General features: G+C 57.1%; 1 protein-coding gene across 4 annotated transcripts in view; it reads right to left on the reverse strand.

The window, feature by feature from the left end:
• Nucleotides 1-11236: 11236 nt before the first annotated feature.
• The window catches only part of ZDHHC3 (zinc finger DHHC-type palmitoyltransferase 3), a 54420-nt gene continuing 38627 nt past the window's right edge, over nucleotides 11237-27029 (reverse strand). For 2 of the 4 annotated variants that reach the window (XM_034658166.1, XM_034658168.1), the window contains exons 6-7: nucleotides 23489-23619; nucleotides 11237-13256 (exon numbers count right to left, since the gene is read on the reverse strand). In XM_034658166.1, the coding sequence (XP_034514057.1) occupies nucleotides 12999-13256; nucleotides 23489-23619 (389 nt within the window). In that variant the 3' untranslated portion in view covers nucleotides 11237-12998. Of the gene's footprint in view, nucleotides 13257-19414; nucleotides 21054-23488; nucleotides 23620-27029 lie in introns of those variants that run through there. The other 2 variants (XM_034658165.1, XM_034658167.1) reach the window with 1 other exon arrangement.

Here is a 27029-nt window from a genome sequence, read left to right on the forward strand (position 1 = left end):
ACCATCAATGGAGTGAATACATCACCTACAGAACAGGAGATATTTTGTCAAATCGTGTATCTGAAAAGGGATTAATATCCAGAATATATAAAGAACTTCTACAATCCACCAATGAGAAATTCAACTTAAAAGCAGGCCAAGGACACAAATGGACGTCTCTCCAAAGAAGATATACAGATGGCCAAGAAGCCCGTGCACGGGGCTCCCCATCACTGGTCATTAGGAAAATGCAAATCTAAACCACAGCGAGATAGCACCTCACCCCGATTAGGACGGCTGCTATCAAAACAAAACAAAGCACAGAAGATGACAAGTATGGGTGAGAGTGGAGGAACGGGAGCCCTTGTGCATTGCTGGCGGGAATGTAAAATGCCGTCGCTGGGGAAAATAGTTTGGCAGACGTACGAAAAGCTCAACAGTCGTATGATTCCGGGGAGTCCAGTTCCAGGCGTAAATCCCAAAGAACTGAAAGCAGAGACTCAAACAGATACTTGTAGACCAGTGTTCATAGCAGTGTTATTTACAATAACCAGAAGGTGGAAACGTTCTGGAGAAACAGAATTTGGTTATTCGGCCTTAACAAGGAATGAAGAGCGTACAGGCCACAAAGATGAACCTTGAAAACGTTTTGCTAAGTCAGACACAAAATGACAAATATTGTACGATCTCGCTTAGATACCTGGGAGAGGCAAATTCACAGAGATGGAAAGTAGGAAGGGGGCTGCTCAGAGACCAGGAGGAGGGGAATAGGCAGTTAGTGTTTCATGGGGACAGAGTTCCCGTTTGGGGCAAAAAGGTTCTGGAGATGGGTAAGCAGTGATTGTTGCAAAACTGAATGTAATGCCACTGAATTGCCACTTAAAACTGGTAAGTTTTAGGGACGCCTGGGTAGCTTAGTCAGTTAAGCATTTGCCTTTGCTCTGACAAATAAATAAATAGAATCTAAAAAAAAAAACTGGTAAATTTTATGTCCTAACGTAATCGTATTTATCCGCAGTTGAAAACAAAACTGAAAAAAGAGGGAATGGGAGGAAGAGGGATTGGAGACAACTAGTGGTGAAGACTACTTTTTTTTAAAGATTCTATTTATTTATTTGACAGAGAGCACAAGCATGGGGAGCAGCGGACAGAGGGAGAGGGAGAAACAAGTACTCCGCTGAGCAGGGAGCCCAACTCGGGGCTCGACTCCAGGACCCCAATCCCAGGACCCTGGGATCATGACCCAAGCGGAAGGCAGGCGCTTAACCAGCGGAGCCACCCAGGCGCCCCGGTGAAGACTCTAGTTTTCTGAGTTTTCCTACGAAGGGACAGTAGGTGGCAGAGAAGATGGGGACAAGAGAGGGGGTTTGGTTTGGTTTGGTTTCTGGTTGTGAGAGGAGAAATAGCACGTTTATGTAGGCTAATGGCAGGGAGCTATCAGCGGGGAGACTGAAGGTGCAGGAAAGGGGCTGGTCCGAGTCCTGAGCTGGGGTCTGGTTCGCACGTGAGGGTTGGCTTTAGCAAGGGACACAGACATCTCACTCTCGCAGACGTGAGGACTTTGGTCTGTGGGCAGAGCGCCAGGTAAGGGGACTGGATGTGGTTGGAGGGGCTCATAGAAGTTCTTAAAGTTCCTCAAACTTTAAATCATGAAGAAAAGACAATATACCTCAAAAGAAAATTGGGCAAAGCACATGAGTTGATCATTCATGGAAGAAGGGGAAGCTTGAACAGCTGAACACTTTTTAAAAAAAATTTATTTTTAGAGCGAGCATGCAGAGGGGAGGGGCAGAGGGAGCCTTAAGCAGACCCTGAACTGGGCATGGAGCCGGATGCAGGGCTTGACCTCATGATCTTGAGTTAGGACCCGAGTGGAAACCGAAGTCGGACACTTAACCGACTGAGCCACCCAGGCACCCCCGGGGCAGCTCGAGCGGCTAATATACAAAAGGCTTCAATCTCACTAGTGATGGGGAAATGCAAATTAAGAGCACAGTGAGGAGAGAAGACGGGCCTGCCAGAGGCTGAAAATACTTGCAAAACATCTATCCGACAAAGAACTTGTCTCCAGAAGATGTCCCACCAGTGCCGGCGTGTTGGTGGGAGCAGGTTGGTGCTGCTGGCGTCGCCCAAGTCACATCACCACCCGCCTTGCGGTGGCCCCGTGTGTCCTGCTGCCTACACTGTGTTCCCAGGAGCCACACAGCATTTGTTTTCCCAAAGCTAGGACGTCCGGACGTTTCAGGGACCCGGGCAATGGTGGGAGGTGTGGTTAAAGGTTCATAAAAGAGAGATTGTGCAGTTCACGATGTTGAGACAAACGGTTGGCTTTCAGAGAAAAGTAAGGCTGGGTCCCTACCTCATGCCTCAGTCCGCAATAAGTTCCAGAAAGGTCAAAGATGAAACTGTAAAGCAGAGAAGAAAATGAAGGCAGTGTGAAGAACAAGCTTGGAGTGAAGATGTTTCCCAGGAAACAGGGAACCTAGAAACAAAGGAAAAGAGAGAGAAACTGACTATATAAATGTTAAAAAAGCATGTAGCAGAACCTGGAGTCAGAAGGTGATGAATAAGCAGACGCTATTCTGAAGCACAAAAAGAGCTCCTGTGGCTCCAAAAAAATGAGCCACATCCCAAATGACAAGTGAACCGTATTCGGTAGCCGAGAGTGGTCTATGGAAAGATACTTAGTCTTACTCGTAATGGGGTGGTCAGGAAATAACATTGAAACAGCAATGAGATTGCCTTTTTTTTTTCCTTATCAGTTGGCCAAGATGAAAAGTTTAGTCGGTGAGCAGGGTTCGGTTGGTTGGTTGGTTGGTTGGTTGGTTTTTAAAGGCATCTTCCCATCTTTCTATGGGAGTTACTGATACAGTCTCTAGAAGGCTCTTTGGCAGCATTTTCTGAAATTCCAGAGGCACATACCCTGTGACACAGCAGTTTGACTTTGGAAGATTTATTTATTTGTTTGTTTATTTATTTTAAGATTTTATTTATTTATTTGACAGAGAGACAGCGAGAGAGGAAACACAGGCAGGGGCAGTGGGAGAGGGAGAAGCAGGCTCCCAATGGAGGAGCCTGATGTGGGGCTCGATCCCAGGACCCTGGAATCACGCCCCGAGCTGAAAGCAGATGCTCAATGACTGAGCCACGCAGGCGCCCCTGGAAGATTTATGTTCCAAATCTCATCCCCCGTAAGTGCAGAGACATGAGTGCAAGGAAATTGTAGCCCATGAGAAGATTTGGAACTACCTCTGTGCCCACCCAGAGGCAGCAGTGACCACTTATATAATGAGAACTACCTGGGTGGTTAAGAAGTAAATTCCATGGTATGTTTTGGGGGGCGGGGGAAGGCACAGTATAGAATGACATGTTGAGAAAGCTCCTGCATGTGTGAGCACATGTTCATGGCAGAGAAAACTGAAAAGATACTCCCTAGTAGTTGCCTCTGGAGAGAGGGTCTGAGGGTCTGGGGTGGGAGAGGTTTAATTTTTATAGCGGTTATTCATTACTTTCCATCCTGTTTGGAATCGTTTTGATTCCTAAATCAGAGATTCACATCTTTCATTTATTCTGGAAAGTTCTCCACATCATCGCTTTGATGCAGCTGTTCCCTTATGCTTGATTTTCTCCTCCCAGAACTCCTGTTGTGTGTGGTTTGGACTTTCTCATCCAAGCCTGCCCGTCTCAGTCGAACTGGACCCACAGGTTGAGAATAGCCCGTGGGATTGAGCTCCGTGACGGCCTTTATGGGGCCTGGGGTTAGCCAGTTAAAACCAAGCTCATTAGCCATGAAGATCTGTCTTCGAAAGCCAGAATGGCTTCTTCAGGTTTCTGTATGAACCTTTTCCCACCTGGCCCCAGGCCTCAATCCAGGCACAGGACAAGTCTGGCTGGAAAACTGAAGCTGATCTGAAAGCCTCCCAGGGCAGAGTCCATGTCATGGGAGGCAGGGTGCACACACCGGAAGTACCCAGAGGGCCCATGCGGTCCCCCCCAGACACAGAGTCTGTGGCTCCACCAGGCAGGATAGGCTCCAGTGTGGCCACCCACCGTGGAGCGTCCTGCCCTAGGGTACTCAGTCCAGACCCGGGACTCCAGGCCAGTGCTCGGTTTCAGAAGGGCCTCCTGAAGCCATCAGTTCCAGCCTCACAAGCGTGGACGACGTGTGTAAGCATTCTGCGTGGAGGGTGCAGACGGCCAGCTCGGTCTGGATTTAGAGCACTTGCAGCAGCTTGGAAATGCAGAAGGGAATCTTCTAGAAAGAGCTCTGAAAGCAAAGATCCCGAATGCCCTCCTGTGGCCTCTGCGCCGCCCTCAGTGCCAGGCTTCCGTTCTTTCTCTGTCCTTACGAAGTCCGTGTGTCCCGTTCCGCAGTCGTACTTTACGTGGATTCAGTCATCCCTGCTTCTCCCCCAGGCCCTTCCTCTACAAGGGCTGGGTACACGAGGGACGCAAGCCTTCTTAATGCGATTTAACCAGAACGACGCACCATGCTCAGGACTTGGTCAGAATGAGGGCGGCGGGTCAGTGAAGCGTCTGCCTTCGGCTCAGGTCATGATCCCAGCGTTCTGGGATTGCGTCCCTGTATCTGGCTCCCTGCTCAGCGGGGAGTCTGCTTCTCCCTCTCCCCCTGCTGCTCCCCCTGCTTGTGCTCTCTCTCTCTCTCTCAAATAAATAATAAAATCTTTAAAAAAAAAAAAAAGGAATTGGTTAGGATGAAATCCTGAAATTTCACATATTTTGGATGTGGTTTACATAATCTCTTGCTCCATTTGTCTTGACCTCTTATCCACCGAGCGACCTAGAAAAGCTCAACCCCTTTCTGGGGGACAGCTGCATGTCATAATCAAACTGTCTTCTAAGGTGTGCGGACCAGGAGGAAGAGGAAGGATATAGAGGCAGGCTGTCAGTGCGTTGTTGCCAACTGCAGTGACTCTGGTATGCCGATCGTACCCCGACATCCCTCAGGGGTCCCGAGTAGTCTGAGCTGGCAGGAGCACATGGGGTCCCTGTGCTGTGCCCTCCCCGACCGGCAGCTTTCGGCTGGAATCACAAGGCTGGAGCACGTCGGCATATGGAGCCTCTCAGCAGCTGGATTTCAGGTGGTCCCATCGGAGGACAGGCTCTGTCCTGCAGGCATCTGTTTGTGACCCAGAAGGTCCAGCCAGCATCTGGGATGTTTTCATAGCTCACAGGCTGTACAGAGCAGTGTCTGAAATCGCCAACGGGCCTGAGCCCAAGGCCTGTTTGCCACGCCTGAGCTGTGCCGGTCTGAAGGTTCTCGTCGCTGACTGCCTGAAAAGGGAACAGCCATTTCTCACCTCACTTTGGCGTTCCCAACCATCACACGTGCAGTCTGGTCAGGGCAGGTGTTTCACCTGCAACTGCTGCTCGGGCCGGCCCTGCATTCTGGGGACAGCTTGACCCTGCTCTTTGGTACAGGTGTGCCTGGAGCCCTGCTCATGGGGCTGGGGCATGTGGGTTGTGATCCTGGAGTGGCCCTTCCAGACCAGGGGTGCCTTCGCCTCCTTGATCCTGTCTCCCCATCTGTCATGTAGGGATGATGTGGGCGCAGTGAGGATGGAATGGGAGACCGAGGCGGGGCCTGGCCCCCGGGGGGGGGCCTCCATTCTCAGACACCCCGGTTCCTTAGCCCGGAGCACGGTGTGGCTGGGAGGGGACAGAGCAGAGAGAGGAGACAGCGGGGCAGCTGCTGGAGAACGGTCTGGATGACTCATGGGGCTGAGATTGGCTGACACCATAGCTGTGTGGGTTGGAGGCAGGCCAGGACGGGGGATTAAAAATACCACACTTGGGATGCAAAGATAATAGGAAATGGCTCACCCACTGCTTACAGTTAGCTAAATACTTGTGCTCAAGTACCCTCGGGGGAACAGACAGAAAATCTAGCAGATCTTGTGACAGGCAGTGGGATAATGGGGACAGTCTCGCTTCTTTAATGTTGCTTTTGAGTTTTAAAAATAGATCTTTACAAGAGGATATATTTGGCCCCTGCCTGGGAGACAGCTCCTTTCACTCCTCCAAGGGAGGCGTGGGGTCTCCTTGAATGTGCAGGTGGAGACTACAGTCGGAAGAGTCTCCATTCCCTTTGGCTACGATGAACTAAGCACCTACTGTGTGCCGTGCTGGGGGCCACCTGCTCAGCCCCGAGGACGAGGACCTCCCTGCCCCCGACTTCGGGGGCTGTATAGTGTTCCTGGGTGCGGGCACGTTCCTCCCGTAATTACTTACTCAGCACCTACTATGTAACCTTATGTCACTCAGCAGATACCTGCCTTCTACCTACTGCTTCCTAGGGGCCCCCCAGGCTCTGGGAACCTGGAGGTAAGGCCATCCCCGCTCTCCTACACCTGCCTGTTCTAATAGAGGGAGTCGGACAGTAAGCCAGCAAGAGTACAAGGTAATTTCAGACAAGGACTTGTGCACGGAAGAGACTGAAGCCCGAGGGTCCCCCAGCGGGAGAGACAGCAGCGGGGCAGGTGGGGCTGAAGCAAGCTGGGGTGGGGAGGGCTTCCCTGGCCGCTGGCCTCCCTGCTGAGCCCCCCCCCCCAGCCCAGGCAGATCTAAGAGCAGGGGTCCTGGCCAGGGACGCAGCCAGTGCAAGGGCCCTGGGGGAGGTGACGCCAGCCACCCGCTGGTGTCCTCTGAGGACCGGAGACCTGGTTGTTGCTGGGAGATGTGGGGGAGGGCGGGTGGGCTGGAGACTCCCCACAGAGGGCCCTATGCAGGCAACAGGAAGGGGTTGGATTTGATTCCAGGAGTAACAGGGAGTCCCCGGAGGTCATGACATAACCTAATCAATGGTTTTCTTTTTTAAGATTTTAAAGTAATCTCTAAACCCAATGTGGGCTTGAACTCACAACCCTGAGATCAAGAGTCACATGCAGGGGCGCCTGGGTGGCGCAGTCGTTAAGCGTCTGCCTTTGGCTCAGGTCATGGTCCCAGGGTCCTGGGATCAAGCCCCGTATCGGGCTCCCTGCTCGGCGGGAAGCCTGCTTCTTCCTCTCCCACTCCCCCTGCTTGTGTTCCCTCTCTCGCTGCCTCTCTATCTGTCAGATAAATAAATAAAATCTTAAAAAAAAAAAAAAGTCACATGCTCTCCCGACTGAGCTGGCCAGGGGCTCCGAATCAATGGTTTTAAAAAGGTTTTCTGAGGGGCACCTGGGAGGCTCAGTTGGTTGAATGACTGCCTTCAGCTCAGGTCATGATGCTGGAGTCCCAGGATTGAGTCCCGCATCGGGCTCCCTGCTCAGCAGGGAGCCTGCTTCTTCCTCTCCCTCTGCCCCTCCCCCCTGCTTGTTCTTGCCCTCTCTCTTTATGTCTCTCTAATGAATAAATAAAATCTTTTAAAAAAATTGAAAATAAATGAAAAGGGGATCCGATAGCTGGCAGGGTTGGCAGAGGCATCACCCAGGGTGGAGGCCGCAGGCTCCCTGTAACCTAATCTCAGAAGCGACATCCCCCATGGGGTGCCTGGGTGGTGCAGTCGTTAAGCGTCTGCCTTAGGCTCAGGGCATGATCCCAGCGTTCTGGGATCGAGCCCCACATCAGGCTTCTTTGCTGGGAGCCTGCTTCTTCCTCTCCCACTCCCCCTGCTTGTGTTCCCTCTCTTGCTGGCTGGCTGTCTCTGTCAAATAAATAAATAAAGTCTTTAAAAAAGAAAAAAAAAAAGCAGCGACATCCCAGCCCTTTTCCCGTGTTGTTTTTTAGAAGCGAGTCACCAGGTCTGGCCCGCACTCTAGAAGAGGGGGTTCCACAAGGCAGGAGGTGGGCGTCCCTGGGGCCCATTCGAGAGGCTGCCCAGTGCACCGGGAAGAGGAATTTGCTTCATTCCATAGGAACTAGAATCGTCCATTGGGATTTTTGCAAGTGTGAGTATCCTTGGGGCTCAGCGTCCCTCCACCTTCCCTTCCCCGAATTGCTCTATAGTCAGCGTGGGTCCCGAAGGCACAAGTGCGAACAGGCTGGGGCCACGAGGCAGAACAGGAGGACACCAGCCCAGAGAAGGGGGGCAGAATTAGAATTAAGATGGTGCATGAAGGGTCTCTTCAGCCAGACCCTGCATTTCGCTTCCAGGTATTTGCATCCCTTCTGGCCACTCCAGGGCGTGGGGATGGCCTTTGCTCCTTTTCCCTTTTTTTTAAAAGATTTTATTTATTTATTTGAAGGAGACACACAGAGTGAGCACCAGTGAGGGGGAGGGGCAGAGGGAGAGGGAGAAACAGGCTTCCTGCTGAGCAGGGAGCAGGGTGCAGGACTCGATCCCAGGACCCTGGGATCACAACCCAAGCCAAAGGCAGACGGCTTAACTGACTGAGCCCCCTAGGGGCCCCAGCCTTTGCTCCTTCTGATCAGAGGTGGAAAGTATCGCCCAGCCACGCCACCTGAGAGGTCGCTAGAGGCCCAGGCCACACTGTCTTTTGAGACTGCTTGTAAATGAAAACCCAACAACCTCCAAATCAGGCTTCGGAAATTGTGGCACGTTGTAAAACCCCCATTTAACAAACTGAGAGCTTCGATATTCAGGAAACAGGAGGGAGTGTGACTGTGCTTTTCACCAGGCCTGATGGAGTTTGGGAAGAACGTTTGTGTGCCGGCCAGGAGGGGGAGGCCTGTGGGTCCAACCCGGGGCCTCTGGTTCAGGGATTTGTGACAAGTGTCATCTTTATCCCAAACCTGCCTGTACAGCCTTTTTTAGAGATTACATCAAAAGTGTAAGTGAGGGCCCTTTGCTAACTTACTTTTACATGATTCATACAGCACGTGCTGTGTGGCGAGCATGTTGTAAATGCTTTAGAAAAGGAACTTACTGGCTCTGCCCTTTCTCTGGTTTCCATAGAGTAGAAGGACTGTCCAGACAGGGCTTGTCAGAGGTTGAGAGAGATACAGGCCACTCCCAACTAATTTCAAAAGAGAAGATGCCCCAACAGGCATCAGTGTGTCACCTGCGAAACAACCCCAAAGGGAGGTAGGCGTGGTAATGACCGCCATTTCACAGAGGAGGAAACTGAGGCACAGACAGGTGGGCATCCGTTCCAGGCCACAAGGTGGGTACGTGCACTGGCCCTTCTGGGTGCCCTACCTGTCCAGACAGGCCGTGGCCCCCATGTGTTATGCATTGCTCTGGGGGGCAGGGTATGGGCCCTGGGGGGTGTGGCCAGGCTGGGTGGGGCTGCCAGCACCTGGTTCCAACCCCCGCATGTGTGTCAGAGGAACGTGCAGACAAGCATGGTGCACTCGCCTGGAATTGGGTCAGGGAGCTCCCAGAGGGGCATGGCCTGTACCTGTGGACGGGGAGAGGCCCCCCCAGTCGCTGCTCGCCCTGCCTAGCATCATTTCTGTGCCCAGAGCACAGGGCACCCCAGTACGATTTAGACCGTGACGTAAGAACCTTAGAGTGGACTTCAGCTGCACGAGATGGTCGAGATCAGAGACTGTCTGGTAGGGGGCCCTGCCCCCCGCCCTCCCCTGCCTCCCTCTCCCAGGAATGTTCTAGCACAAGCCCAGTCTCCAGACCCTCCCCAGCCCAAGGCTCCACTTTGCGGCTTCGCCAACCTTTCAGAGACTGATCCAAGTCGTAGGCAGGTAGGTGTCCCCTGCTCCTGAAATTCAGTGTTTTTCAAAATGTGGCGCCAGGCCCTCAGCTGTGGGTTCGTGTAAATGCAGAGTCCTGGGCTGGCGCCCTGGCCCCAGGGGCATCTGCATTTAGTTAGGGGCCCTGTGCCTCCCTTTGCAGGAAGGCTTCACTTGGGAACCGCCGGGGATGGGGCCCTCGGCTGGTTTATGAATTTGCTGGATCTCCCAGGGCCAAGCCAGCACCGTGTACCGCGGCACCCCTCTGTCTTCCCCACCCACTGCTCCCCAGGAATGAAGCTGCCTTTGGGACCCTGGGGGCCTCCACCCCAGGGCACAGAAGGATCAGGTCAGCCAAGGGGATTTTGACTTAGACCAGCCCAGGAGAAGAAGCGTTTTAAACAAGGGTGCCCCTTCCTGATCTTTGGAATAACGAAAACACCCCAAGGGGCACCCTACTTGAAGCCCCCTGCCTTGCCCACCACCTCCTCTCACCAGCGCTGGTGGCCCCCGTGGGCACAAGGCCAGCGGGCTGCACAGGAACCCACCCCGAGACCCCCCAGGCCTGGAGACGGGCTCTAGCAGGGACGCAGGCTGCCGCAGGGTAAAAGCCGGCCCAGCTGGGAGGGATGGCTTCCCATGCTCAGCAACCCTGGGCAGGCGCAGGGGAGGGAGACCCCGCGGCCAGCAGCTCCCCCTCCCTTGAGCAGGGGTCTCTTGGCGGGGGGGGGGGTCATCTTCCGGGAGGAGGTGCCTCCTCGTGCCAACTGAAAGTCCTTCTTGGTGAACCAAAGCTGTTCCTCCTTGTTCTGCCCTCCAGAGACTTGCTCAAATGATCAATACGCTTTTAATTAAACTCCAACTGCTTCAGACGACTGTGTGGTCCCCTGGGTCATTTTTTTTCTTTCTGTGAACAAGCTTCTTCAAGTATCTTGTGCTGGGGATCATGTAGGCCCTCGGGGAGCCATCTGATCCTCTGAGCTTCCCCGGTCGAGGGCCTCCCTTGAGGGGTGGGGCTGCTTTATTGGGCCCTACTCGGGATGCGGGATGCGGGGGTGGGGGGTAGGAGGGCCCTTCTCCAAGGCTGTAAGCCCGCGGACTGTCCGGCAGGCGCCGGTGCTGAATGGAGCTACTTTGTGCGTGTGCCTGGCATTCAGGGGCAGGGGCCTGGCTTCTAAAGTCAAAAGCCCTCAGTCCTGGGGACTCTTGCCCCCAGTGCCCACCGCCCTGGCATACAGTAGGTATTCAATACGTGCTCATCGCCTGAAAGGTGAGTTCTCCTTCTGCTGGAAGTACCACCCGGGAGATGACCCGGAGAGGCTTGGTGAGTTAGTCCCCACCCAGAGCTCCAGCCTGGTGTAATCCTCACCTGTCCCCTACGCCGGGAATGGAGAAGAGAGACGTTCTTAGAGGTGCCCTGGAGGTGACTAAGAGGAAGGACAGTGCCGCCCTGGGGTCCGGCCTGGGCTCGCCTGCTGAAGACAGGACACTCCAGCCACCGAGGTCAAGCAAAGAGCTTTTATTCGGAGCACGAGAGGGAGGTTTGCGCCCGGCCTCCCTCGCTGTGGCCCTCGTTGTCTTGACAGCAGCTACGAGCCTGTCAGCCTGAGGCAGGCACAGTGTTAGGCTGTCCACAGCCGCAGCGGACAGTGGCGACGGGGAGGACAGTGAGGACAGGAAGCGTGGGGTTGGACGGGTCAGCACCCTCATGGCCCCATCTGGGCCCCCAGCGCGGGGTCTGCTGGGGCCGAGCTCCAGCACGAGGTGAGCTCGGGGGGCAGGGAGGCCCATGTGACGCGGCGAACAGGCCGGGCCCTCAGAGCTGCCTCCGGGACTGCTGGCGCCTCAGCGCCCCTCTGACCACGGGCCTGAAGTCGGCGGAGACCGACATTGCCAGAGGTGACCAGGGGACCCCCTTCCCTTATTCTAACGGCTGCCTCCTCGGGGACCAGCGACCGCACTGCTTTTCTCCGTGGTGTGGAGTCTTTGGTATACAGTCGGCCGTGCTGCCCCCCCGGCCCCCACCCCGGGCTGCCTTCCAGGTTAGGACGGCAAATAACAGGCCTCCGTGGCTGGGGCATGGCTCTCCCAGAGTGCCTAGCGGCCTTGCCCTGCCCTCACTGTGAGTGAACAGCCTTCAGAGCCGACCCGGGCTCCTGCCATCATCATGAATAAATACTAAAGCTGATACGGACCAGGAAGCTAGGCCTGTGGCCTGGCGGCTCCAGGGTCCTGCCATCACCCCCTCGTGGGATGTCTGCCGAGGGCTCTGCACTGGATCAGGACAGGTGGCTCTGGGAACACCGCCCCTGCGAGCAGGTAACCCTGGGGTTCAACCAGGTTCATCCTGGCAGAGTGTGGGGTGTGTGTGTGTGTGTGTGTGTCCATCTGTCTTCCTGGTTCATCGGTCTGCAGTCCCTGGCCACCACCCATCCTCTCAGAGAGACAAAATGGCCCCTATCTTGTGAGAAGTGGCTCAAAACACAGGCCAGATTTCTGGTCGGTTCTGCCCACGTGGTCTGTGAGACTCTGTCCAGAGGGCAAGTGAATTAAGCTCTCGGGGAGGTCAACAGGGGGTCCTCTCGCCCACCCCTACCTGTGGATGGACAGGCCTGTAGCCCCAGGCAGGATGGCTCCAAGCTGCCCGCCTCGGTGACGATGCTAGCGTCTGTGGAACGGAGTGGGGGCTAGGTTTTGGCACTGCTGTCGTGACACAGCTACTGTCCTGACCTGTGTTTCCAACCTGGGCACGGCCCGCACGTATGTGTGTGTCTCGCCTGGTACGGGGTCCTCCTCAAACCAAGCCTGACCCGCGCAGGTGGCTGTGGCAGCCACGCCCTTCCCCTGATTTAGACAGGCCCGGGGGCGCCTCTCCGGGGAGCAGCCCGGATCCTGCAACCTTTCGGGGCTGGTCTGTCCTGATGTCAGTGTCCCACCCCAGGCCCCCACGGCCAGCCCTGTTCTGTCCTTCCATCCTAACATCATGGCCCTCATTCTCAAAAGCCAGGAGCCAGGGCCCCAACCTTCCCAAGAGAAGACAGACATCCCAAGAGAAGCCAAAGGCAAGTTCTTTTCTGCCCCGGGGGCCGCCCCGTGCAGAGCTTCCTTTGCCGGCGAGGCTGTGCCAGGTGCGGGGGACGCCCCGTCTAGGAAGGACACCCAGTCCTGCTCTGGGCAGACTTCCTGGATGGCCTCCGAGAGTCTCTCATCCTCCTGTCACCCCTAGTCCTCCCCCCCAGGACCTGGCCCGACCTGGGGAGAGGTGGAGGGGTACAGGGGACGGCAGTGGTCGTGAGCGGCCTGCGGGGAGTGGCGGGAGGGGGGCAGGGGTGCGGGGCGGCATGTCACGAACACGCCGGGGCCACGATGCCCGCGTCCAGGTTGCCAGCGGCTTTTCGGTGTCTGGCCCTCCCCCCTAGGCCGCTTCACTCATCTGTCACCTCCACAGAGTCCTGGTCCTTCCTCTCCTCCGACTGCTCCTCCGTGGTCTCCGTGTTGTCCGTGTTGGACAGCGAGGCTGCCTGCCGCACCCAGTCCTTGTCACTGAGAGGCTCTGGGTCGCACGGTCCCGAGAAGGGGTTGAACCAGTTCAGGGAGAAGTCCCCACCGAAGGTCTCTTTCACCGACTTCCAGCTGCCCCTGCGCTCCCTGGGCTGGTGCTTTCGTTTGAGGCGCTCGATGCTCTGGAGGGACAACGGGATACAGAGGGTCAGCGGGGGTGACGGGGGCGGCCGGGACACAGCACCGCCCGGGGCCGGGTCAGGGCTGCGGGGCCCTGAGGGCCGGTGGGGTGCGGGCGGGGAGGGGGAGCGGCACAGCAAGCAGGGGCCGGGGTCGCCCAGCCTTGCTAAGTCAGGCCAGGCTGCCCAGGGGCCCAGGGCCGAGGAGTAACGTGGCCCCTGCCCTGAAAGCACGAATTAGACGAGCCCTCCCTGGGGATTCTGGGCCACGCCCCCCAGCAGGTGCAGCGGACTTAGCATGAAGAAGGGGTGCGGGCGGTAAGGGGAGAGCGCAGGGTACAAACAGCGGGGCCAGGAAAGCAGACTGTGCGCACAGCTAGTGCCAGCATGCGGCGGGCAGCCAGGGGGCGTGCAGGGGCTGCCCACTCACCTGCCTCTGGGCGTCGCGGCAAGAGAGAGGGTGTGGGGGAAGGGGAGAAACCCACAGGAGTTAAAGGCACAGCCGGGTCGGCTCTCCAGCCACAGCACCCCCCACAAAGGCTTTTAGCCCCACCGGGGCCTCTGCCTTCTCCGCCTTTTCCGGAAGCCAAGGGAAATTGCTGGGGTTTGCCAGGCATGGCACTGCACATTCACACGACTCATTCCACCTCAGAACGACCTCTGAGGACCTCGTTCAGGATTTTCTCTTCTTTTCCACACAAGAGCCTCACATAACTGGTATGATCCCTTCTGTTATGCAGAAAGAGAAACCGAGGCACACACACAGACTGAGATCTGCCCCATCCTCCGGGCCAGTTCTTCTCCAGCACTCGCTCTTCCCACTCCATCTCAGAGAGTCCAGTTTCTGGCTCTTGGAAAAAAACGGTCGTTTCAAGAATCTGATCTCAAGGTATGTCCTTGGAAGATACGACAAAGCGCAAGCCCGTGAGGGAACTTTGCAGGTGTCACCTTAACCGAATCAGAGGTAACATCGCCAATAACGGGGTGTGTCAACATCAGATGTCTCGGGATATGACGCACCCGAGGGACACCACCTCAGTGCTTTTCTTGCCCCAAACGCATAATCTTGATCTAATTTCAAGAAAACATCAGACAAACGCAAATCGAAGGCTATTCTCCTGGGTACCTGGCCTCTACTCTTCAAAAGGGTCAAAACCTGATGGAAATGCTTCGGAACCAGACAGAAGCAATGGCTGTGCGGCATTAGGAATGTACTCAATGTTGCGGAACTGCACACGCCGAAGTGGGTGATTCTATGTTATGTGAATTTCATCTCAATTAAAAAAGGGGTCAAGTTCATGAAAGACAAAGACTGAAGAGCGTCACGGGTTGGAGCGGACTACACAGACGTGACAGGCGATACGATGGGACAGACAAGGGTCTCGGTGGGGCACCCGGAGAAATCCGAGTGAAGCATGTAGATCCGTGAGGGGTCTCGTATCAATAATTTTCCTGGTTTTTGTGTTTGTATTATGGTATATAAAATGGCTCCATTTGGAAAGACTGCTGGAAACGTATACAGGAGATCTTTGCTATTTTTGCCACTTTTTCGTTAAGTCGGAAATTATGTCACAATAAAACATTAAGAAAATAATCGGAGACACAAAGATGTGAGCAACAGTCTTGAACACTGACCGACAACGTGACAAGCTGGAAACAATCGAAAGCCCGATAAGGGTGGCTAAGTCTGCCCTTCTGCAAAGTGAAACACAGCGCAGCTATGACAAAATGGTGTCAGTACAGCTCTACGTCACGCTGGAAAACCCTGTCCGCTGGTGACAAGGCAAGAAAGCCAAGTTAGTCGCACATGACATCGTGGGACCTGTGGTACCCTTTGGGGTGGGATCTCAGGTGAGTCGTATTATCTCTGTGGACTTCCCACAGGTTCCAAGCTCCCGCCAACAAGCGGGTGTTACTGTCATCATCAGAGCAGAAGAGCTGTTTCGGAAAATGGACCCTGCCGACAGCTCTCGAGGGGGCTTCGCATAAGTCAAGAGCAGCCGATGCCGTGCTGCACACGGACCTGCCCTCGCCAGGCCTCCCTACTTAGCAGAAGCCGCAGGGGCCAACTGAGGGGACTTGCTTTGGGGGCTGCTACCTTCCCTTCCCCGGCAATCCTTTGCAGCCTGTCAAGAGAGGCATCTGAAGCCTGATTTCAGGGAAGCTGGGACATCATCAGGAAGCAGGGCAGATGACAGAGGGGAACCCAGAAATAGCAGATTGACCATATCTACATTGACTCAAAGCCATGATTGTGGGGTCCTCAAAACAGCCGAGAGGAGGTGAGTGCTGGTCCTGACACTTGGCAGACGGGAAAACAGAGGGTCGAGAAGCAGGCCATTACGGTGGCCAAAACGTGTCCCGCTGGTTGTCAGAGCCAGGGCAAGAACCATTGTCTTCCTTCTGCCCAGGGCGTTTTCAATCCTCCTACAAATTCTCACTCTACCCGTGCCGATCACCGAGGCAGAGGAAAAAGCCAGAGAGGGAGATGAAGCAAAAGAGCCCGCAGGACGACTGTGCTCCGTGGCGAGCACTCTGGGACGACACGCCACCTCTTCACCGAGCTCGTTAAGAACATTCCAGATCGGAGCCTGGCCCATCCACCAGATGCAGTTCCTGAGCAGGTAAGTGGACAAACATCCAGGTCAACTCTGAGTCCGGACGGAAGAAAATATTCTAAACGCATCCGAGGCCTCAGAGAGGCCTGAGGGTCTGAACGCGTGGGTTCAGGAGGACCCGACACGGTTTCTTTCTCCTGGTAGGACTCGATTTTGAGTTTGTGTGGCTCTGCAGGCGCGCTGAAGGCAAAGTTCTTCCACTGGAGGCTTGCCGAGGCGACAGGGTTACTGCCTGCTTGAGGCCCAAGCGAACAAGAATAGTGGATTCGTGGGTAGGGGACAGCGGCCGGAACCAGCATCTCCTGTAGGGGGGCTGTGGCTGGGAGCTTCGGGGGCCCCCTCTGCCAGGATGACACGTGAGCTGTAATCAGCACGCGAACCCACCAGAGTCCCCAGAGTGAATGTACCAGGACTAAGGCTCCCGAGGGAGGCAGAGACCCGAGCACAGGCTTTGTAAGGACTCAGCTGAGACCCACGGAGCCAGAGCTCGTTGTCCCCCCAACTCCCCACATCATCAGATGGGGAAGGTCGGAGATGCTGCTGCCTGTGCCCTGCGCCCTCCTCCTTAGGTGGCCAGAGAACACTCTCGAATCTTCATCTGCAGCTTCACGTCCTTTTCCTGCAACNAGGCTGCTGTGCGCCAACACATTGGTCTCACAGATCACGGCCCGTCTTGGCCGTGGTCAAAGAGCAGAGGTCTAGCAGCGCTACCGTTTCCAGAAGCCACGCCGGGTGCCTCCTCACTGGTCCGGTCACGGCTCTCCTATAACCCTCGCTTCGATCTCGTGGGTCCGACGGCCTCCCTGGTTTGACGCGTGAGATCGTGGAGGCTCAAGTCAGCGACAGCCCAAAGTCACACGTGAAGGAATTCGCCCAGCAGGGACCTGAAGCAGTGGGGTCAGGGCCTAAATGCCCGGTCGCCAGGCTATGTAAGCTCAGCGGCCGAGAGATCCGGGGCATCCGTATGTCCACACGTCAGAGCCTGGGGTTCCCCCAGGGGCTCCTGCGAACTCTCTTCCTTAGCGCCCGTGCCCGCGGATGGACCCCTGGGGCCGACTCCTACTTGCTGGGGTACTCATGGCGCTCATGGCCAGTGGCTGCTCTCTGTCACCGTGAAGTCTTTATATCCACTGAACCCCTTGGGGCAGAACCCAGGCGGACAGACGAAATGAGCAGGAGGATTGCCGGACAGACTCGCGGTGTGGCTCCGCGTCCAACAGGCTTTTCTTGTTCTCGCAGCATCATTTGTTGGGGAGGCTGCGGGTGTTGAGGGGAGAGGGGCTCCTGGTCGGCACACCCCACCCAGCAGCACACGGGACCGTATCGTCTGCAGGCATCAGGGACCGAGCACCGCGGGGATGACGCCTGCACACTCCATGGAGACTCTCGGACTTGTGTGTCAGTCACCTGGATGGCTGTTCAGTCCAGATTGCTGGCCCTGCCCCGAGGGTTTCTGGTTGGGTAGGTCTGGGGCGGGGCCCGAGAATGGGCATTTCGAACAAGTCGCTCTGTGATGCTGACGCTGCTGGTCTGGGGACCACACTCGGAGACGCACTGCCTCCGGGCACCACCAGCAAGAAGATCCTTGAGAGGGATTCTAGCAAAATCTTCCTCTCTTCCCATTTCTTCGGTGTGTAAGGGCCCCTTCTGCGCTGAGACGCCTGGCTCAGGTGGCTGGCTCACCCTTCGGGCTGGTGCACTTACAAGCCACGAGAGGAGAGGAACGTAAAGCCTGTTAGCCTGGCCTCCAGAAGCTGTTTCTGTGTGAAGCCCACCTCCCACGGGTGGTTCAGACACGTTTCTTAATCCCCGTCAACCGACAGACCCCCCGCAGCAGGAAGGGGGCCTGTAACTTTCTCGGTGGCCGAGCCCGAATGGGCCAAAGCTGGTCATTCCAGGGGTGTTGCTTTGGTTCTTCCGAGATGAAGTATTCCAGAGAGGAAACGGTGTGACAAACAGGAGACGTGACACGTGCTCTGCCACCCAAACTCACTTTGCGGGCGCGAGGTCACCAAGCCCGGGCACAGAGGTGGAGATCTGCCCGGAGGGAGGCCTTTTGCATGTTCAGCCCAGTTGCTAGGAGCACACACCTGAGGTCGACAGGCGGGAGGGAGTGGCCTAATCCAGCCCGCCACGCCACCGTCCTCTTCCTCGTTCCCTGCCACGCTCCAGGGCCCACGCTCTGAAAGACCACGGCTGCCACGGGCTCACTGCCCAGGCGCGCACCACCCAGCGCCGTCGGGAGCCCCAGTGCCGGAGCCAAAAGCCAGGGCTGCGTTTGTGTAGAGACGTGTCCTCTTTCCTCGGCCGGCTGGGAAGACTGGGGGGCGCTCGGGAATGCCCGTTTCTTCCTGTGTGGACACCAGGCTGCGGGCCAATCACTCCACTGCACACGACAGCCCCATGCCCAGTCACTGAGCTCCCGGCTAATCGTCTTCCGTTTCGATGAAAGGGAGCGAGGAAAACCACAGGGAATCCGGAGGTTTGCCTATCTTCCAAGGGCAGCATTTCCCTCTGCCTGCAGGGCTGGGGAACATACCTTCTTTCAGCCACAGGCCTCGTAAAAGCCCAGAGGCAGAATCCTACAGGATGTCGAAAGCAGCCTTGCTCTCTGGGAAGCGGCTGCATAGAACATTCAGGTTCAAATAATGAATTTCTATGGTTAGGACTCAATAAAAATAAAATCAATATGTTTTCAGCACTACCCACCGCGTTCCTCGGACATTCCGTGGGACGAGGAACCAACCTGGATCACTTTGAAAAAAAGACAAAAATGCCTTGAAGATGGAGTGTTTGGAGGGCACCCAAATACGTAAAAAATACCCCCCCACCCCCGGCAGGAGGACCAGCAGCGGCGCTGCCTCCCAAGGGATGGATCCCTGCGGGGTGGGAGCGGGCCAGAACCTTCGAAACCGCTCTAGTCACTAACGACCACACTTCTTCGCACACCTCAGTGAACCGTTTAAAAGGGGGGGGGTAGGAGCCTGCGGGAAACAAATGCTATAAACTAGATTTAAACACGGAAAAAAAAACCAAACAAACGCTTCAGACCCCAGCCTTGACTTAGGGCGTCAAGAGCACAGGAGAGGCAAGCCCGGCTCGACTGCCTTGGGGAGGGTCGTGGAGCTCTCCGGTGACATGGGAGCGGTGAGGAGGAGCTCCTCAAAGCGCTGGAATGGTCTGTGGAGGTTTCCAGCGCCTTCCTCTGGCTTGCCAGCGCTTTCTGCTGGGTCAAGGGGGCACGGGTCTCTCCCCGGTGCCCGGCAAACTGCAGACTGGAAGGCTTTTCTGTAACCCGGGAGCACGCGAGGGGATTCCGGCGGAGAGGCCAGGGGGGCGGGGGGCAGGCTCTCGGTCAAGGGCTGGTGGCTAACGCATCCTTTAAAAACAGCGCAGCGGACACCTGGTCCAGGAGGAGCAGCAGACATGAGTATCCTCCAAGAGCAACAGGCCAGAGGCCCCACTGCGGCCGGCACGCCTCGCCCGGCGATCGGCTCTCCCCGAAGGCAGCGCTGTGAGAGAGCACGGCTCAGTGAGAACAGGTTTTGGAAAAATTTTATTGCATTTTGTTTCCATGTGGAAGCACGGACAGGATTGAAAAGAGGCAGCATGTTCCACGCCACTCAACTGCTCATGGAAAATCACGGGGCTCGGTGAGCCTCCCTCCTCCCTATCCTGGACTGGGTTTCATACACCTTTACCCCCCACCCCACCCCAAGCACAAGCTAAAAAAGGTTTGTGGTGATCACTTATAAAAAACCAAGTCCACGGGTACGGATTCACAGATGGTCCGTCCTCCGATTTCTGTGATTTCTGCACTGGCTGGGCCCTCCCTGCCCCTCGGCCTCCTCCTCTGCCCGCTCTCTTCAGGCCTTCCTCTCGGAAGGGAATTGCACATGGGAAGTGCCTCCGGGGTGGCCGGCCACCAGCTTTCAGAAGTCTGGGGGCCATGATGTCGACACCTTGCATCCCCGTCAGCCCCGGGCCAGGACGACGGCCTCCCAGGTTAAAGACAGGTAAGACATGGCTACGTGCACAGCTAGGTGTCTAAAACATCAGAAAGGGAACCCGCTTTCAAGATTTACAAAGTGGGGCAGCGGGGGTTGACGACGGGACCGGCTGCTGTGCACGCTGGGGGCTGTGGCTGGGTCACTCAGCGTGAGCGCTTACCAGCCACCTTGCGGGGAGGGGGAAGGGGAGGGGGAAGAGGAGAGGGAGGGGTGCTAAGAGTAAGCAGCCGTGACAAAGGAAACCTGAAATCACGTGATTTGTTTTCTCCTTCTCACTGGGTAAGGCATTTAAGCTGGAAATCTCCTTCACACTCTTCCAAATAATCAGCGGGAACATAATTGGTGATTCAGAATGCAAATAAACCCCCTGGATCCCACCCCCCAAAGTCACTCTGCACACCCAAGCCCATGGAGTACAAGGAGGCAAACCGTGTCCACACGGGGGACGAGGCCGCTGTGCCAAGGGCCCTTCTTAGGGCTCCGGCCCTGATCCTGCCCGTCTCTTGGCCACAAGGGGTAAGCATCCGTCTTCGGTGATGTTTTAAGTCCCACAGGGGTGCCTGCCACCGCCTCCTGGGCAGCGGGAGGTCACGGCCCCCCTGCCTCTCCCACGCAGCCCCCACCAGGCGTCCGGGCCAGTCCATCCGCGCACCAGCCGGCGGCTCCCTCAGTTAGTACAGGCGGGCGCGGGAGGAGACAGCACCCTCCACGTTAGTCAGGCCAGACAGACAGCACAGAGGAAACCAGAGGCCAGAGAAGTGATTTAAAAAAAAAAAAAGGAAAAAAAGAGGAGCAGCTTCGGTCACCAAAAATAGAAAGGATGATCTCTTAAAAATAAAACATGGGGACATTTTTTTTTCTCTGCAATGCTCAGCCATTTTACTTGAGACATAAAAAAAATTTTTTTAGAGTAGTTGTTTTGCTTTTTTTCGATTTAAACATTCATGAGAACGGATGGGACGGTAGTGCTGTGATGTGGGTGGTGTCTGGGTGGCAATGCTGGTCAGGGTCCTTCAGACCACGTACTGGTACGGGTCTGCCTTCCCTTGGTCTGGCGTGGCAAAGGGGCTGGCCCAGCCTAGAGAGAAGGGGTGGCCAAAAACGGCTTTCATGTTCATCCATTTTGTTTTTTTAGCCCATCTTCTCTCTTCCTTTTTCAATTGTTCTATTCCCTGAAAACAAGAACAATCACACTTCAGTCAAGCACTTTATTGCTGTGGTTTTCGGGGAGGGACGTCCATTAGCTTGAGGTGAATGGAGTTAATGGTTCCTTTGAAGGCCACAAAGCTACCTACATCGTACATTTTTCTTCTCTTTCTCTCATAAAAAGTGTCAAAGGAAAAAAAATCATGTTTTTTTTGTGGGGGGTGGCAGGGGTATGAGGGTACGTATTTACAAGCCCCTCCAGGAAGGGAGGGGAAAATGAGCCAAACCACAGGCCACTGAGCCAGGCCCCCTATGGGCATGTCGGTCTGGGGTGTTCTGCTAAGTGAAGGAGCCTCAGTGACGCAGACTGGGCTCTGCAGAGGCACTTCGGCCTGGTGCCGGGCCTGGCTGTGTGTGCGGGGGGCTGGGAGGGCCTTGGGGCAAGAAACCTCGGAGCTGGCAGGGGCTCGTGAGCGGGACAGCCGATGCTGGCCTTTAATGTGGGTGGGTTCAAGTTTGGCACGACTATGACCACTTTGCAGACAAAAAAAAAAAGGAACCAATGAAATGACCGCTGAGGCGCTGTCAGTCTCAGCAGCCCGCAGGTCAAGCACCCAGCTCAGCGGGGCGGGCGAGGCCGACCTGAGAAGGCCGAACAGGAGTCAGAGACCGGGGGTGAGGGGAGAAGCCACCACAGAGGAGGAAGGAAAGGGATTAGTAGAGGTTAGAGGGGCTGCCTGGACAGACAGACAGCCCCGGGCGTGGCCAAGGTCTCCCCAGTGCTCCTGTGGAAGAGGCGGGACCAGAGGCCCCCCTCGGTGGTGGTCCAGAGCCTGGGCTACTGCCCCTCACTGAGTCTCCCAGGAAAAGCAGGCCCCCTCCCTCCTCCCCTCTGCTGATGGAGCTGGCCAGCGGGCAGGGCCTGGCCCAGGGTCTGTCTGCCGTGGTCTCTGGTGAGGAGGAGGAATGGGGAGGAGTCGGGGGGGCCAGCCTAACTCAAGTCTTTGTTCAGGGCCAGGGAGCTGGGAGGGTCCAGGCCGAGGGGAAGATGCGCTTTCCCAAGATGTGCCCTTCCTTCTTTTCTGCTTTCCTTTCCAACGCAATTCCCTTTAGGAATGGCCTGGAAGGGGAAGAACAGCTAGGGCCAGGGCTGTGTGAGTTTTCCTGCTGGCTCCCCAGGGCACGGCCTGTGTGGCCTGGCTGCAGACGACAGTGGGCGGGGCCGGATGGTCACCTCTGGGGTGCCGGTGGGTCTTAGGCAGAGACGCTGGCCACGCCCACTGGCTGGACACACAGCCGGAGCTATGCCATGGGCTGCTACTTTTACAGAAACTCTTACAGTGATGTTATTTCTTCTAAAAGATAAAAAAAGTTGCTGAGAGCCCCCCAACATTCTAAACCGTCGGGAATTCCCCCAGATCTGAAAGAGGGTGCCTTGGCGGCCGGGAGTGCCAAAGCCTGGATTTTCCACACCCACACGGAGGGGCCTGGGCGGCAGCGGCAAGTAGCCTGTCTCCCTAAAGCCTCCGTCCAACGAGGACTAATCCACCCAGCCGCCCCACGGGGCCTTAGATGACGGACACGTGCCACCTGAGGGGGACCTTGGGAAGCCAGGACGGGTGCCAAGAAGGACCCAGGGCCTCATGCCTCTGCTGCTCACACGGAACTAAGGGCTGCCCCTTCCTCCCGGGGCCCCTCACCTGGAACCCAGAGCCAGAAAGGAAGAAAGGCCCACATCACAGCAATGGGCTGACCACCCTGAGGCTGTTGGACACTTAGGACAGACCGATGGCAGTGGCAACAGGGGAGTGGGCTCTGGTCCTGCTGCAGCCAGCAGCCTCCAAGTTCGCAGAGGAGGAGCTGTGGGGAGGGAGGAGGTGGGGGTGGGAGGCAGTGGACCAGAAGAGCTGGACCACGCAGAGGTACCTAGTGGCCAGGCGAGCGCTTGGGGCCCGCAGCTCGGGGCTGCCTGAGGCAGGCTGTCTCCTGACTCTGCCCTCTGGACCTACTCACGGAGTCACCTCCTCCAGGAAGTTGACCCTGCCCATTTCAGCTAGATTCAGGCCCCCTTTGTCCATCATCCTCTCTCCAGGCTTGTAGTCCTCAGACGGGAAGGGTGTCCCTGTGCCCAGGAGAGTGCCTGACACAGCACAGTGTGTAACAAAGAACCATCATGGGAGGATGGAAGGACTTTTGGCAAAGGGCACCCTTCACCAAGGCTGCCAGGCCCCATTCCCGGTGTGATGGGCTGTGCCGGTCCCAGGGGAAGATTTTGTGTGTGTGTGTGTGTGTGTGCAAGATCCGGCGTCACTGCACATGGGGGGATGTGGCCTGCACACCTCGCCCCTGGGCCCTGGTCACTGGGCGCCCAGGTCTGGCCTGCACGCAGCCCTCCCAGCAGCACCGCCCTGAGTCCTCCCCCAAGCCCGGGAGTGGAGGTGGGGGCAGGCCGCCTGCTTACCGTTTCATCTGTGCAGATGGAGTGCACCTGGGTCCCAAACATCACGGACGTGAAAATGAGGAAGAGCAGCCCCTCGAAGCACAGCAGGATGAGAAGGATCACTGTGGTGGGGGGCGAGAAGGAGCTGCACTCTGAAAGGGAAGGGTCCCGTGAGACTTGGGGCTGCCACCCATTGCCCGCTGTGCACCACTCAATGTCCCCAGGGCTCCCGCCCCGCCTCTGGCCCCGCAGGACTCGGTTCCTCCTGGGTGCCACGCGTCCCTGGCCTCCAGGCCTCAGCGGGCACCACCCTGCCCCCCTCCGGCTGCACCGGCACTCCCTCAGAGAAGCCCTTCTCCACGGCCAGGCCGCTGCCTCCCCTCCTAACACCTTACTCCTTGCTCTTTTCCCCCGCCAGTGTCTGTATCCTGCTGCCAAGCACAGTGCCTGGCACATGGAAGGACCCAGAAAGGCCTCAGGGCTGAGGCGTGAAGACAGGGAGAGCCCCCTCCCCTCAGAGAGCACGACACGGGCTGCACGGGTGGGGCGCCTCCGTCTGGTTCTGGGGGACAGGAAAGGGCAGGTCCAGAGACCACTCAGGGGTTTGAGGACTCGAAGTCTACGAGGGGGCCGTCTGGCTGCCGGGCTTGGCCCTGAGCTTGGGGCGAAACAAGCCCCCTGGGAGACATCCCTCTCAGGAGTGTCTGCGTCACCGAGATGGTCAGCCCAACCAGAGAGCCGCCTGGCCCCGGGCTGCTTTCCCGACCGCTCTCTGAGCCCAGTCTGCCGGGGGGTGTGTGTGTGTGTGTGTGTGTGACCTGAAACAAGTCCTTGTCCCTGTCCGGGCCTCTACCCCCTCCCCTGTAGAGCAGCGAGGTTTGACCAGATGTGTGGTGTGGTTCTGTTTTCAGCAGCCTGTCTGGGCCAAGTCCAAATCGGAAGCGCCCCCGACTGGAGAGAAAAGCCGAGGTGCCCTGGGAGATGGTGGGGAGGTGCCTGGGGGAATGGGGATGACACTGGGAGACGGGGGTCCCAGCCAACAGCACTCACTCCCCCAGGCCTCCTGCCCCCGCTGACGGCCGCCTGGGCCTGTCACAGCCCGGCTTGTGGTGCATGGTTCTCGTTGCCCCAGTGCGCAGGCCTGCTGCCCTGGCTGGAGGGGTCCAACCTGGGAGCGCAGGGCCGGGCTTCACTGGGCTGTGGGAACTCAGGGAATCTGGGGATTCAGTGGCCTCTGAGCAGCCCTGCCGCCTCCCTCACAGGGACTTCAGGAGAATGGGCCTGGGGCCCCGTACGGGTGGTGGGGTGAGGAACATCTCATCCAAATGCCTTTATCACCTCACGCTTCCCCTGGGACTCAGCAATGCCCGCAGGCGCTTTCCCTTCTGGCTTCCTTGCTGGCAGGGCCGGGAGGCTCCGGGTGTGGCAGCCACCTGCCTGGCCGCTGGGCGGGAGGGTGGGCAGGACGAGGGTTCCACAGTCAGGCAGACACAGCAGGGTGAGGCTCCCGGAGCCAACTCCCCACCACGAGCTCTTGCTAAGATGTCCCGACTACTATTCTGTGGCCCCTGCATCTTTCCGGTCCCGCATCCTGTGGAATCACGTTTGTTCCTGTCCTTGCTTGCTGTCTGCCTCGCCCACCACACCTCCAGCCCCAGGAGGCCGGGGCTTTGGCTCCCCGCTGTACGAGCAGCCTTGGGGCAGTGCCCCATAACACAGGAATGTGGGCACACGGGGCTCTCCGAGCTTTAGTTCTCCCTTCGGCTGTGTGGCGTGGCTGAGAAAGTGCGAGAACAGCCGCACAGGTCGGCCCGGGCCCGGCGTGAGCACGTGGTGGGTGCCCCCTGGACGGCGGCACCTTGCTCCTTCCTTCCGCACCTCGGTGGCCCCGGGGCTGGAGCAGGAGGCAGAGCCCGGTGCCCCGGCCTGCTCTCCATCCTCACCCAGCTACACGGAGCCGTCCCCTCCTGGGCTGGCCCCAGCAACTACGAATGGAGGTGGGGAGGCAGGAGCCAGACCCCGGGAATGGAGAACTACCACTTTACCCTTCGTTAAACCTCAACTCAAAGCGCCTTCATTCTGGGGACACCCCTCCCCCTTCTTAGCCGAGCTGGATGCGAGACAGCTCGTCCACAGCTGAGCAGTGATGGCAGTCACTGTCACACTGGGCCAATCTCAGGCTTCGGGGACTATCCTCCTAGCCTAGCGCCAGAGGCACTCATGCCTCAGGCCTCTTCCATCAGGAATCTCGACTGAACACAACCGAGGGCCCTGAGGGAGGACCCTGGGCCCCGGGGTCATCAAGTGGGGCTGGAGCCCACTCCAGACTGGGGCTTGAATCACTGCCCTCCTCTTAGACGTGTGAGCTTGGGGACTGGCTAAACCCCTGTGAGCCCCAGCTTTTGTCATCCACTAAGTGGGAGTCTCTCTCTGGGCCTGAGGGCTTGTCCTAAGGTTGAAATAAGGCGCTGCTCAAAAAGTCCTGTGCACCCCCGCTGGCTCTTAGCGGGCAGTAATGACGTGGCCTCTGCCAGCTGTGCTCCGAAGATAGAGCCCTTCTGCCCCCTAGACGGTCCAGGGCACACGCCTCACTGCCCGTGTCTATTAACCCCACAGCGGCAGGTGGGGGGAACGACGGAGTTGATAAAACGCCCTTGTCAGACTCCACTGCCACATTGCCAAGGCCACATCTGGGGTTGGACTGGAGCCCTAGGACTTAGCAGGGTGTGAGCACTTGCAGAACGTTCGCCAAGGACAGTGCTGGGGCCCTGCCCAGCTCTGCAGAACGTCGGAATGCAGAAACCCGGCTGCCCCCTCCTCTTCTCCCTACTACCCGCCAGCTTGACCTCCCCCCTCTCTGGCTGGTACCAGAATGGCAGTAGTCAGGAAAACTGGGAGACACAGACCGAACTGTGTCACCCGCAAAATTCGTATGTGGAAGCCCCAGCCCCCATGTGATGTTACTTGGAGATGGGGCCTTTGGGAGGTGTTGAGGGTCCCATGAGGTCAGGGCGGGGGGGCCCATGATGCGGTCAGGGCCATGCGAGCACACGTGGAGAAGGAGGCCATGCGCAAGCCAGGCCGAGAGCCTGCCCCAGGGACTGAATTGGCTGGCACCTTGTTCCTGGACCCCCCGGCCTCCAGAACTGTGACAGATCATGCTTCAGCCGCCCAGTCTGTGGCACTTTGTCATGGCGGCCCAAGCTGACTGAGACTCGTGGGGCTCTCCCACCCTCTGGTGCTGGGCCGGGCAGGGGGCAGGGCCAGCCTCTTCACCTCTGGTTGGGAGCGAGAGATCCCATCCTTCCCACAGCCTCCCCGGTTCTGGGGAGCGGGAACGGCAAGCTAGTCCCCGAGAAGACAGGACGTACGGGAAGAGTGAAGTTCTGAAAGATGATGCAATGGAAAAGGGGGCCCATCTGATGCTTCTGCCCAAGACGTTTGTCTCACCCCAGCACGTGGCCTCTCTGAATTCCTCCAGCATCTATTGAAAAATTCTTTTTTCTTCTTTCTCATTTTTATCCTTCTTTAAAATCATAAAGCTGTGTTTGTTTTCCCAGCA

The sequence above is a fragment of the Ailuropoda melanoleuca genome, chromosome 4 (assembly GCF_002007445.2).
Source record: "Ailuropoda melanoleuca isolate Jingjing chromosome 4, ASM200744v2, whole genome shotgun sequence".
Classification (NCBI taxonomy): Eukaryota; Metazoa; Chordata; class Mammalia; order Carnivora; family Ursidae; genus Ailuropoda; species Ailuropoda melanoleuca.